Source organism: Brassica oleracea, chromosome C3, assembly GCF_000695525.1.
Source record: "Brassica oleracea var. oleracea cultivar TO1000 chromosome C3, BOL, whole genome shotgun sequence".
Classification (NCBI taxonomy): Eukaryota; Viridiplantae; Streptophyta; class Magnoliopsida; order Brassicales; family Brassicaceae; genus Brassica; species Brassica oleracea.
In genome coordinates, this window is record NC_027750.1 from 25,087,362 (window position 1) to 25,100,300 (window position 12,939).

Genomic DNA, 12,939 nt, shown 5'->3' on the forward strand with positions numbered 1-12,939 from the left:
CTAGTAAGGTAATCGTGATTAGTAATTCTTTACATCTTAATGTCGTACAACTTTAAAATGATAGACACTTACAATCGATGACTCTCAAAGATGGACCGCAAACCATCTAATGATATGCTTACCTCGTCGTATAAGTAATCCATGTCACTTCCCTCCCACGGGTAACGTAGCTGGTGCAGATCAATTCCCTCCACCTCTTCCTCATCATTAGGATGCTCTGAAATATACCCTCTGTAAGGTTCAAATTTATGTCTCTAAAATTATCAGAGAAAGAAATATAAAGTACCCTCTAAATCTTCATAAGCATCGACATTTTCTTTATTCAATGATCTTCATTCAACCTAACAACCATCAAAATAAAAAGAATGTGAGGCACATAATCTTCAAAATCCAAGTTTAATGAATGGAAAAAAAAAACTCAGGAAGACAGAAAATGTCAAACACTCACTGGCTTCTTCTTCTTTTACTTCTTGGCTCCCGTGAATGAACTGTCAAAGCCATCATTATTTGCAGGAAAAAAGATTAAACAAAGCAACTGATGAAAAGAAACAAATATGTTTCACAGCACATGCTCTTCTTGAACAATCAGGCAACGGATAGTATGTCTCCTGTGTGACTCAGCTGAGTCCTCGATGGCATCCTGAACGAGAAATGTCTTCTTCTTTTTCTTGGTTAGATCAAAGGGTGCAAGCAAAGGATGACCAAAGAAAATTAAAACCACACAATCGTGATTTATCAGGAAAAATAAAAGAATCGAGGATGAATTTATTAAAGATGGGGAAATGTAGAGACTAAAGAAGAAAAACTGATTCATGAAACTCAAAGAGTCAATCTGTGTTTCTTAGATGAGTCATGAACCGATGATTAAAAATTGAAAGCCCTAAATTTCCATTGAAGAGAACGCTCACAGACCAAAGAGATTTATTGGGCTTTTTTTAAACGAATCTCATTTCAAAACGTGAGTTATAAAGTATTTATTAAATCATTAGATAAAATAAATAAGTGTGGGTCCTACAGAGAAAACCGAAGAAGCAAAGGTTTCCGACCTTCATAAATATATATTTGTTTCAGCCATCAATGTACAAAGAATCCTTTAGCTCAGTAGTATAAATGTTGTTGTTTAGATCTCAATAACTCGGGTTCGAGTAACAGACTTGACACTTTTTTCACACTTTTTAAAAGTGAGACCCATATCGATGACGTGTCGCATCAGGAGTGATGCAACTGCCCTATTATAGTGTAGATTATTGTACTTAAATAAATGTTGAATTTTTTTAAATGAAAATTAAATATCTAAACATAATATAACTTATTATAAATAAGTAATAAATATCATTTTGACAAAATATCAATAAATATAATCGTTTTAATAAGAATAGTGAAATTTAAAATTACATAAAAATTCATCACCATTACAGAAATTATAGAGAGTATTCTTGTTTTGCTCTTATTTTTGTATATTTATTCAGTTCTTTCTTACCATTTGGTTCAACTATAAAAATAATATTGTCAATTTTTATATATGTTATTGTATCAGCAAAATCTTCATTTAAAATTTCAAAATATAAAATGCATAAATTTATATGTAAAACCAAAATAATATGTTTGATATTTTATTGAAATTAAATAATTATAAATAACCTTTAACATTTATAATTGTATGCAATTAAATTATGAATTGACAAATATGAAAGTATATAGTTAAATTATGAATTATCAAATATGAAAGTATATGCATAAATTTATGAAACTACTTTATATTAAAATATTAATTACTTTTTGAATATATAATACATGATTTTATTGATCATATATTTTAAAAGGATACAAAATAAAATGTATAACATACTTCAACTAAATTATAAAAAAAATATATTATTTTTCTATAATCATATTTATTATATTGATTTAATGTGTTTTCAAAAAAATCTATCATGATGGAACAAAGAGAATATGTAAAAACAAAAATATGTTTGATATTTTTCATTGTGCATGAATTCATTATATTTATTTATATAAAAATATTAATTAATTGTTGGAAAAATTATACATAATTTTTAATGGTCATATATTTTACTACGATAAGAAAATAACATCTATTACTACATACTGAAACAGAATTATAAATATATTAATTAAATATAAATTAAAATGTTATAAAAGATATATATAATTAAACATGCCTAAACACGACTATACAAAACAAATGTAAATCTATTTGATAAATAAATTTACTAATTATCATATTTGTTTAAATTTTAGAAAAAAAAATATTGAAAATGAATATCTAAACTGAAAATACAAGTTCTTAAATACATATAATAAATTTTAAATTAAAAATAACATATAAGCTTTCGTTAAATTAATTATATACAATATTATAAAATATCAATTTATAAACAAGTATTAGTTATTTAAATTATATTACTTATTATCAAGAATAAAAATAAAATGAACTATGGTATATATTTTTTTCTATCAATGTAAATATTATTTATGACTTGTAGTGAAGTAAGAGAAATTACATTGTTTATTAATAATTAACAAAAAAAAAATTAGATTTTCATTCATTGGTTATTTGCATAAATTCCAACATTTTTTCTTGATTTTTGCAGATCAACATTTTAATGACTATTATTAATCTGCATGCAGATCAGTGCAATCCAATCTACAATATTACTGAACTGCAATTAAAACTTGAATAGTAAATAAAATGCAGATTGATTTGCATCCCAAATATCTACATTTAATCTGCATTTAAACTGCATTACATCAATGTGCATTACATCATTTACGTTTAGAAATTTAATTTTCATTAAAAAAATCAACATTTATTTAAGTACAATAATTTATTGAATTAGCTTGATCTGCATTTGTTCTGCTTGATCTATATTTCTATTTGATCTGCATTTTTTTTATCTGCTTTACCCATTCGAAGCCATAGTGTTAATCTGACTGCTTTCGGTCTCTTTTAAAGTCTTTAATTGACAATATTTCCACAGCTTTAAGCAGGCTTCTCCGATCAATAGGTTTTCAAATAGTTACATTTACACCTATCAGTTATCACAACCAATGCATTTGGCATAAAAAAATCATCTAAACTATCATCGTATGAAATAAACATATCATTGTTTTATTTTAGCCGAAAAAAACTTATAGCTAATATAAGATATTTTTAAACTTTAGGGTTTAGTTTTATTTTAAAATAATTAACTGTTGAGATATATGTGTAATTGTAGAGGTATACGATCAACATGAAAAAATCGATATAGCAAACTTTAAAATTAGTATTTTGTCGTTTTAAAAGTGAAAATAAATTTGACATATTCAAAGTATTATTATGATGTGTTGAAAGAGAAGAGATCCGATTTACCTTTTTGTTAATTAGGTGAGATAGTTACTTTTCGTTTTAAAATAGATTTTAACAATTGCTTCATGTATTTGTTCAAATAAAAAAAACAATTGCTTCATGTACAAAATTAAGTTGAACTATAACAACTGGTAAAATATTTTTGGAAGTGAGAAAAGAGCTGAATATAATATTCGGTCTTCATTAGGTAGCTTTGTCCTTGTCACTTTCGTAGAAATTACCAAATAGAAAAACATAAAAATCCTCATGTGTTTCTCTTTTTCTTTTGTTCATTTCTCCAAGTTAAAATTTCGAAACAAAGCATACAAATCTTACCTTTACGAGCACGACGTTGGAATATGGGTTAAAATCATGATGATAGATATCTGTTTCAAACGAATATATATTACAAATTTTCGCATATATTAAAAATATTATATTTTCACAAATTCAAATAAATAGAAATTTAATATATAAATTATTCTTTTGAAATTTACAGTTTATCATTATTATTATCTAACAAAAGATCCATAAAATGTAAAGTGTTCGAGTATGTAAACAACCTCTCATTTCGGTCGAATTGCTAAAACACTTCTCCTTTGTTGTTCGAGTAAATAAGAAATGCTAGAGTTACTAAATACCCCTAAAGGATCCCTCTCTGATAAAGGAAAAAACGAAAAATTCTCAAATTTATGAAAAATCTAGTTCGATGGCTGTTGCACCTGCTCGGTAATTTTCTCGGTTTTTTTTTCAAACGTTTTCTAGAATCAGAAGGAAGCGCTATTCTGACCACTACATACGTTTCATTTCTTTACGAAACAGAGGAAGTATATACTGTAATCTCTTCGTGTTCGAGAATAATATGCAAACAACAATGATGAGCCTAGAAGAAATCTAATATTTGGAAGTTGAAACAATTGAATCTCGCCAGACAATATCGGAAGAGAAGTCCACAAAATAAATTAGGATGCCAGAAGTCAGTCCTCTCCTTGGCGTTTTCCCTATTCTCACGAAGGGTAAACCCGTAAAAGCATCATATTGGGTCCACGTCTAAAGGGACACAACAGAGGCATAATGCCAAGAGACTAATTCTAAAGTCTCAAGCTCGAAGGACTTTTACCCAGTCGGATCATTGATCTATCAACTGCTATCAATAAGTCAACATGAATGACTTGACCGAATTTTAATTTTTTATGGACACAAACTAACACAAACTCTCTTTATATAATTTCAAGAAGATTCTTTTGTATGAGTCCTAAAAGCCAAAAGAGAAAATAGTAAACCAAAGGCATAGAGGAGATGATGGGTTCATGTGACAAAAGAAGGGGAGAACAAGAAGAAGAGGAGGAACAAAAGTTAAAGCTTCCAGGGTTTAGGTTTCATCCTACCGATGAGGAGCTTGTAGGGTTTTATCTCGCTAAGAAAGTACTACTCAAGAAACCCAGCAAGATCGATGAGATCATCAGCCATATTGATATCTATAAATTTGACCCATGGGATCTTCCTCGTAAGTATTTTTTGCTCACTCTTAATTGGTTCTTTTGCTCAAAACCATATAATTGCATGTATATAAAAAAAGTATGGAAGTGTTTAATCTTATTACAAATAAAAAAAATACATAGATACTGCATGCATGTTTGTAGTAAAATAACGCATAAGATTGTAGATATAAGCTGCTGATCTAAGGTGTTTTTGTTTGAAGGGTTAAGGAACACAGAGAAAGAGAGCTACTTCTTCTGCAAGAGAGGAAGAAAGTACAGAAACAGTATAAGACCTAACCGAGTGACTGGTTCTGGTTTCTGGAAAGCTACCGGAATCGATAAGCCAGTATACTCGGATGGATCCAGCAAATCCGTAATCGGTTTAAAGAAGACACTCGTTTATTACATCGGAAGCGCCGGGAAAGGAAGCAAGACAGATTGGATGATGCACGAGTTTCGCCTCCCCACAGCTAATGACACAATCCCTGGTGGCTCCACCCACCTTAACCCTACTCCACCTGCCATGTTACATGCTGTAAGTTTGTAACCAACTCAATCATGAATTCATAATCATATCTATTATGGTTGGCTACACGTTTGAAGCATACAAATGTTTACAAGCTTCGGTGTGGAATCTCCCCATTATAAAATAATAAACGATAATTGTTGATGCTGAAAATAACTTAAATCTCAGTAGACAAGTAAAAGGCTACATTCATTGGTAAAAAAAAAACATTATATAAAATAAGGATGTAATGGTTGTAGATTATTCATTCACATAATCAATATTCAAACTCTAAAACTTATATTTGCCTTAATTATGTTTCCTCTAAATGTTCTTGTTTTCCTTGTGCTTGTTCACAACATTAATGATTGGTTCATATAATACAACTGCAGGAAGTGTGGACGTTGTGCCGGATATTCAAGAGAAATGTGTCTAGTAGAAAATACACTCCAGACTGGAGAGAATTAGCAGGTGGCAAACACGTGAAGCCGCAACAATCTAAGTACCAAGAAGCTTATATCAGTTTTGGTGACAATGAAAGTACTATTAGTACCAATAACATCAACATTATGGAAAGCAAAGGGAATTATGAGAGGAACGTGTCTCAGCTTCACCAAACGCCTCATCAGCACCAGCCCATTCTCATGGATACAGCTAGTACTACACAAGACGATTATACGGGTCCATATTTCTCAAACCATGAGATTCACAATATAACCTACGAGAACTGGGATGAACTTCGAACGGTTGTGGAATTTGCTTTTGGCCCTTCTCTTAGTTAGATGTCTCTAAACTGATTAGTTAATTACTAGTATAAATTTTATAGTACTTGGACATTTTGTGGGTTGTTGCAAGGGAGATACACTATATAACCATATTGATCCTCCATGTATTTATAATTCTCCATTTCTCCTACAAATAATCTGACCTATTTTGTTCTTGGTAATCCTTTCGGTAAATGATATTCTCTTGTTTTCATGGGTGTTTGAGCACGTTTTTGCAGCTAGACCATAAGTTTCTGCCTGAAATTGCGGTTAATATGTTCATATTCGATGCAACCTGTTTAGTTTTTGCAAGGCTTGAAGTGAATCATACTAATCTTTGTCATACTGGACTTATTGGTATGTCTGAGTGCTCCATTTTCCCTTCTTCTTCGGCCCATTTACAACTATTTTATGTTTTGGGTAAAATAAACCAAACTTTTCAGCTGAACTTGAACATGTCATTGTCATCCCCTCCACAGAGTGGAAGGTAAAAGGCATGTAACAGTTTGGTTTCAAGAAAAATATGTGAATTACATGTTATTAAATTTGGAAGTTTATCACATTGCCTTGCGAAGTTAGAAGCACAAGTTTTCCCCTCACTTGTAAAATGTTAAATATTAAAATGAGTCGCGATAAATTGGATCCTAAATATGAAATAAAGTGTGTCACAATCATCCAACTTAGCATCTTGATTTTGTAGGGACTCAATCTGTATGCTCCAGTTTTATGGAGGACGGGGTCCATATTTGCTTTCTTGATTCAATTAAGTAATCGTGTTGTCTTGTTGTCTTGGCCTGCTGGACACTAAGGACACCGTTCATCCATCAATTATCAGCATTCATTTTCCTTGCTAGCACCACTACTATTCATCATCATTATCATGTAGCTGAGAAAAATAAATAAAATTAAACTCTTCTTGGAATCTTAAATCGCATAAATCTTCCTGATCAATACTCTATCCGTATCAATTTAAGTGGTGTTTTAAGATAAAAAAAAAATTATTTCATTTTAAGTGATGTTTTCAAGTTTCTATGTAAAAAATAAATGAAATTTTATGTTTTTGACTATTTATATTCTGCGATTTAATATTTTATTGGTTTCTATACTTATTGTTGTTTTTATATAAATGAGAAAGATTGTATAAAATTTTGTAATTTCTTAATTATTGTGTAAAAATAAAACCCACTTATTTTGATACAGGGAGTAGTGATCTTCATGATTGCATTTTAATTGAACACAAAATAATATTACATGTGTATAATGTATATGATATCTATGACTTCTTGCTATCTTTTAATTTAGTACTGTGTCATCTTCGGCCTCAAGTCTGTGTTTTACTATTATGCTCCCTTTGACAAAGTAGCCGACGCATATCCTGTTTTTCCATCATTTTTTTCTTAAAAGCTTTACCATATTCTCTATCTTTTGAAGTTATTCTTATCATCGTTGCATTGATTTACTCTTTCTTTCAAAATTCATTGTTACAAAAACCGGATATAATAATTGTTTGAATTGTAAGCTCTAAGTTACTTTCCCACTTGCCCTCACTAGAGAACTATACGTGACATTAATCGTTAGATTTTATTTTATTTTGAGTTGGTTCCTATTCCTAATGTGGACAATAACCTAACTATTTCCTCACCTCTTTTCATCCATACGGAAGTACAGTCTTCACCCATAAATGTTCATCATGTCTTGTTCCTATCAAATATATATCAATGTCATGTCTTAACCATATAGTGGTTTTGTCTCGGACAAAACATAAGCTTCAAATTAAAATCAATACTATTAAATCTGGATCATGCCCTGTTGATATTAGTTGTGTCCAACAAATTATTTACATGTTTTACTCTTCCAAAAAGGAAAAATAACTTCTTAATGTATGTAGCATCTAATATTATGGTTTTAAAAGTTAAAAACATAACTACTTATCTGATGTAAAAAAAAGTAACTCCCTAATTCTTTGGGTAGTAGGCTATTTGACAACCACATATAACTTTTGAAATTAACATCAAATAGATCTCGATCCGCGCAACCGCAAATGTTTTTGTTTTCAATTCTAAATTGGTATATATTATAATATATATTGTGTCTATCAATTTTTAAAACATAATAAGTTTACGGTATATTTTTTTCACTGAATAGATTGTTTCAAACTTTCACATGTATTTATATCTTCTTCAATATATCTATTTTCGGATTATTATTTTATTATTAAAATCGTAACTATATATATAAAGATAAGTAAAATATTGTTGTATTGTCATATTCAAAAAAATTGTAACATTTCACAAATTTAGAAAGTTTTTAAAAAATTAAACTTTTCGCTTCATAGATTTATATTATCGAGTAAATAATTAAACATTTATTTTTTGTTTAATTTTTAAAATAAACTATATAGTTTAAAAAATTTGTTTTCATTAGTTTAAGGTAGTAAAGATTAATCATTGTTAGATAATATGATTTTTGTTATTTAAAAAAAAATCTTTATAATTTTAAAAGTTAACATCGACAAATATTTAAACTATTAACATATGGAGGTATAGTTTTACAACATTAAATTATATCTATTTAATTTATACTATCTATAAATCCAATAGATTATCTATTGTTTAAATCCAATTATTGATAACCCAATAAAAATTTATGGTAGGTCCAAAATTTAAATGATAAGATTAGAGATTAAATATAATATAACTTTTTAAGAATATGTTCATTAGGTCCATTTTTTAAAAAATCACACATGAATCAAGGTTGTGACTTCTGTTTTAATATATATGATATTATTAAAACATGAACATGACCTATTGATATAGGTGTGATCCAACTATTTTAATACAATTATTAAAATTTCTTATTAATCATTTAAGATAAATATTATACAAAGAAAAACATATATATGACTCAAAACACAAATATAAAAATTAAATTTCAACAAAAACATAAAACAAAATATATACCCGCCCTTATCAAAATCTAGTTCTCAACTAAAACATATGGTGTTTTGATTTGATAAAAAAAAACACATGGGGTTTTGATTTTTTTTTTTTTTTTTTTTTTTTTTTTTTTGAAACACGGTGTTTTGATATTTTAATTTGTACAATTTAGTAGGTGAAGATATGATATTTGCATAGGATTAGGCCAAGTAGACAATAGTGGTATAGGCTACTCCTTTTACTTTAAACCCTTGATATACTCTCACACCTCTTTTCGTAGTGAGAAAAATACAGTTAGATATATCACTACAATGTTTAAATTGCTATCATTTGATTGATCCAAGACCTGAGCAAGAGAAAAAATAATAAAAATTACATATCCTGTGGCTTTAGCAAATTGACATGAATGATAATAGTCTAGTTTGGGAGTATCAAATGAACTCCCAAACAGAAAGTAACAAACAATATAGTTTAGATGATGATTCAGTGCCCCTTCGTGCCCCTTTGTAGCTCCATAATCACGTCTCGAAAGTTTTATGGTGTTTTCTAAACATTTAATTTTGTTTCACGTTTTCAAATCTTAAAACAGCTATTCTTCTTTTTAAAACTTGATTAGCAACCTGGGCATATGTAAAATAAAATTAGGTCTGATAACACCATTCCTATGGTTATGATTTGATTAAAACTTATGTCAAATGAACAATCACACATGACAAGTGCAACAATTTTCAACTGAAACAAACCATCAATATCTTAATCACAAAATTATTAACTGCGTCAGAGACTATGGACGACTTTGATAGAAGCCGAAAGTTGGGTTCCACTTTCGTATGAAAGGTAGAATATTTGCTAAAAGGTTGAGAGAGAAGAAAATATAAAAAAAGAAGGCCATCGATATCATCGTTGGTCCATGGTTGACATGGTACACCATTTATGAATGTGAGGTCTCCTCCAAGTTTTTGTCTAAAAGCACTATTCTTTTAATATATTTACATGTTCATGTATAACTAATGAAGTAGAAAATATTACATTCAAAGTTACTTTTTAACTTTCATTTACATTTCGACATACTTTGTACATGTGGGATACTTTTTTCCCTCTAAAAAATCTTAAACACCTTTTACAATATGTTTTTTTTCTCCTGACAGTGATATCTTTTTTGAATTATCTTTTTCTCTTTTTCTCTCTCTCTCACCTAGATCTGATGACATCTATCACTTCTCTCTTTTATTAATTCGCTTGAAGCTTTCATTCAAAAGAGACCGTAGATCCGTGAGCATCAACGACAACGCGTTATACTTAAGCTTGGAGCTTGCCGTGAGCTCACCGACAAAGTTGTGGAATATATTATGTCTTATATATAAAAGGGTGAACCATGTTCATCATCTAACTATTGAGTATATTGAAAGTAAAAGATGAACTTTAATATTACAACGTGATCCCATTCGAAAATCTAACTAATTTTCTTTATACTATTCATGTCTATTGTATTGTTTGGAGTGTGTAATGTGTCACCGTATTATTGTATTGTATTTGACTTTTGTGAAAGCTCATTTGAGAAAGAAAAAAATCAATTGTTCGTTGTGACTCTATCAGATGGTGAAGGTGACTCACACAACACACAACTAGAAGATTAAGCTCTTGCGTGCCGATATGACATGACCCATCATCTTTTTTTTTTTTTCCATCTATATTTTATTAAACAGGCAAAAGCCCAAAACAAAAAAACCATACAAACAAGGCCCACCCCTAAAAACCTAAGCTAACGGGCCAACAAAAGACAAAACAAACTAAAACACAGCTTCCGATCCAAACAGCTTGGTCGGAGAAGCCGAAGTTTACACGCCAAAGAACGCGTGTTGACTTTAACGAAAAAGGAAGACGCGTGACAACCCGAAACAACAAGGCGATACACGCGTCACATAACCAGACACCGTCATCGATCGACGGCGAAGACGAAAAACAACCGCGAGTTTCACTGGACTCGCCGGGAAATCACCCAGGACCTTTGCCAAAACCACCGAAACCACCTCCAACGACTGTATTGGAAGGTTGATGGAATCAGCTTCTTCAATCAAAGGTGTTAGAGAGATCAATCGAAACGAAATCGAGATCTCATCCAAGCTGAGGCCCACAATCACCTTAAACCCGACACATACCTCGATCACTCCCGAGGAAACCAAACTATGCCAAACCCCAAACATCCAATTCTATGGCCGAAGAGCACCACCGCAAGCACACGAAACGGCTCGAGACAGAATACCCAAAACGCCGGCTAGTTCCGCCGAAGGGAACGCGAACCACCAGAAGCAAAAGCCGGCTACACGCCGTCGAGAGGACCGCCGTGTACCAGAGTCGATTGTCTATGCTCGGGAGGGGAACCACCGCGACTCTCGAACTCTCAAAATCTTAGAGAGAGAGAGAAGAGAGAAAGTCTACCATTCCCCTCATCTTAATTTTCACGGTTGATAGCAATAATATATAACTGATAGATTATAAAATATAATAATGTATAAGATGAAGAGTTTTGTTTGATGTTTAAATTGAAGTCGAGGAAAGTTCCAAGTCTGGAATCAACTTCACGTGTTGGAGAAGGGGAATAAAGGAGAAACGGTCCCTCAAGTGGGCCAAAAACGACCCAATTAAAAAATAAAAATATAGAAAAAGATGTCGTGGGCCCGGCAATGCGATGTGGATGTGTGTTGTGTAGTGTTTTTAAGAGTTTTTAGATGCTCGAGTTTGGCTTCCCTGTCCTTTTCTTTGTGGACTCCACTTTTACGATTTGTTCCCTAATTAAAATAGCTTCTTTTTTCTGCCGACAATCTCCTTCCACCATCTGTCCTTATTCGAGTTGCCAATTCAAGTTTACTACTTATATAAAATCGTACTATTGTAATCTCTTCTTTGATAAATGATTTATTCCTTTAAAAAAAGGAAATGGTGTGTAGTTGCGCATTGCGTAGGTTTTGCATACAATTTTTACAGCCCTATCAAAACCTAAAGTGAAAAATTTGGTATGTGTTACAAGAAAGATGAGCGTAAGTTTTACATACATAACCTAACGGCCCTATCAAAAATTAAAGCGAACTTCGGTATGTGTTAGAAGAAAAATAAGCGCAGGTTTTGCGTACATAACCTTACGGCCTTTATCAGAACCTAAAGTGAACTTTGGCACGTGTTAGAAGAAAGATTAGTTGTGCACAAAAAAAAAGAAGAAGAAAGATTAGTAGGTTCTGAATACATTCCTATCAGAACCTAAAATACACCTTGGTATGTTTTAGAGGAAAGATGAAGCTAAGTTTTCCATACATAACCTTACGTCCCCTATCAGAACCTAAAGTGGACTTTGGTATGTGATAGAAGCAAGATGAATAAATTAGTAAGTTAGTCAATGTAGTTCGTTTAGATTTAAAAATAAGCAAAAAAAGATCGAGTAATTGATTGCTTGACCTGACTTGATGATGATTCACAATTGCAGACGTCCGTATCTTGTTAATAGTAACAAATAAGTTAATAAAACTACAAAAATAGCGTGAAGAGACGGCAATAATAATGTGACCATTGATGATTTAGCCGGGACCATTCCAGAAATAAGTTCAGAGTCGTGCTCAAATTATTTGTACTATATATACGACCTAATCAATGACAAAGCGCTATTCTAGCGGTGAATTTTATACGATCTCTTTCTATTGATATAAATGTTTCAGTATTTGTTTTTCAAAAGATAGTAGAAATTAGATAACATCGATAATAAACTATTTAATAAGTGGCGTCAATGAGAACGTGAACAACTACATTTCACATGCTTCGAACAAACTAAACCGGTCCCTGGTTCCTCGAAGTCTCTCTCTAGTCTAAGATCCTGCACATTTACGTGCGTATTTATTAACTCGTTACACTATAT

The 12,939-nt window shown here is 31.0% G+C and overlaps 1 protein-coding gene across 1 annotated transcript; it reads left to right on the top strand.

Moving 5' to 3' along the window:
• The first annotated feature begins 4,522 nt into the window (after positions 1 to 4,522).
• Positions 4,523 to 6,211, top strand: LOC106333524 (transcription factor JUNGBRUNNEN 1-like). Its single transcript, XM_013771960.1, has 3 exons — positions 4,523 to 4,856; positions 5,052 to 5,365; positions 5,728 to 6,211. The coding sequence occupies exons 1-3, from the start codon at positions 4,649 to 4,651 to the stop codon at positions 6,115 to 6,117; spliced, it is 912 nt and encodes a 303-aa protein (XP_013627414.1). The 5' UTR covers positions 4,523 to 4,648; the 3' UTR covers positions 6,118 to 6,211.
• Positions 6,212 to 12,939: the final 6,728 nt, after the last annotated feature.

What these genes read in the sequence shown, in the direction of transcription:
- LOC106333524 (XM_013771960.1), top strand. Translation starts at nt 4,649, where the DNA reads ATGATGGGTTCATGTGACAAAAGAAGGGGAGAACAAGAAGAAGAGGAG. An exon ending in TGACCCATGGGATCTTCCTC is followed by an intron (nt 4,857 to 5,051) that starts GTAAGTATTTTT and finishes TTTTGTTTGAAG; the next exon opens with GGTTAAGGAACACAGAGAAA. An exon ending in CACCTGCCATGTTACATGCT is followed by an intron (nt 5,366 to 5,727) that starts GTAAGTTTGTAA and finishes ATACAACTGCAG; the next exon opens with GAAGTGTGGACGTTGTGCCG.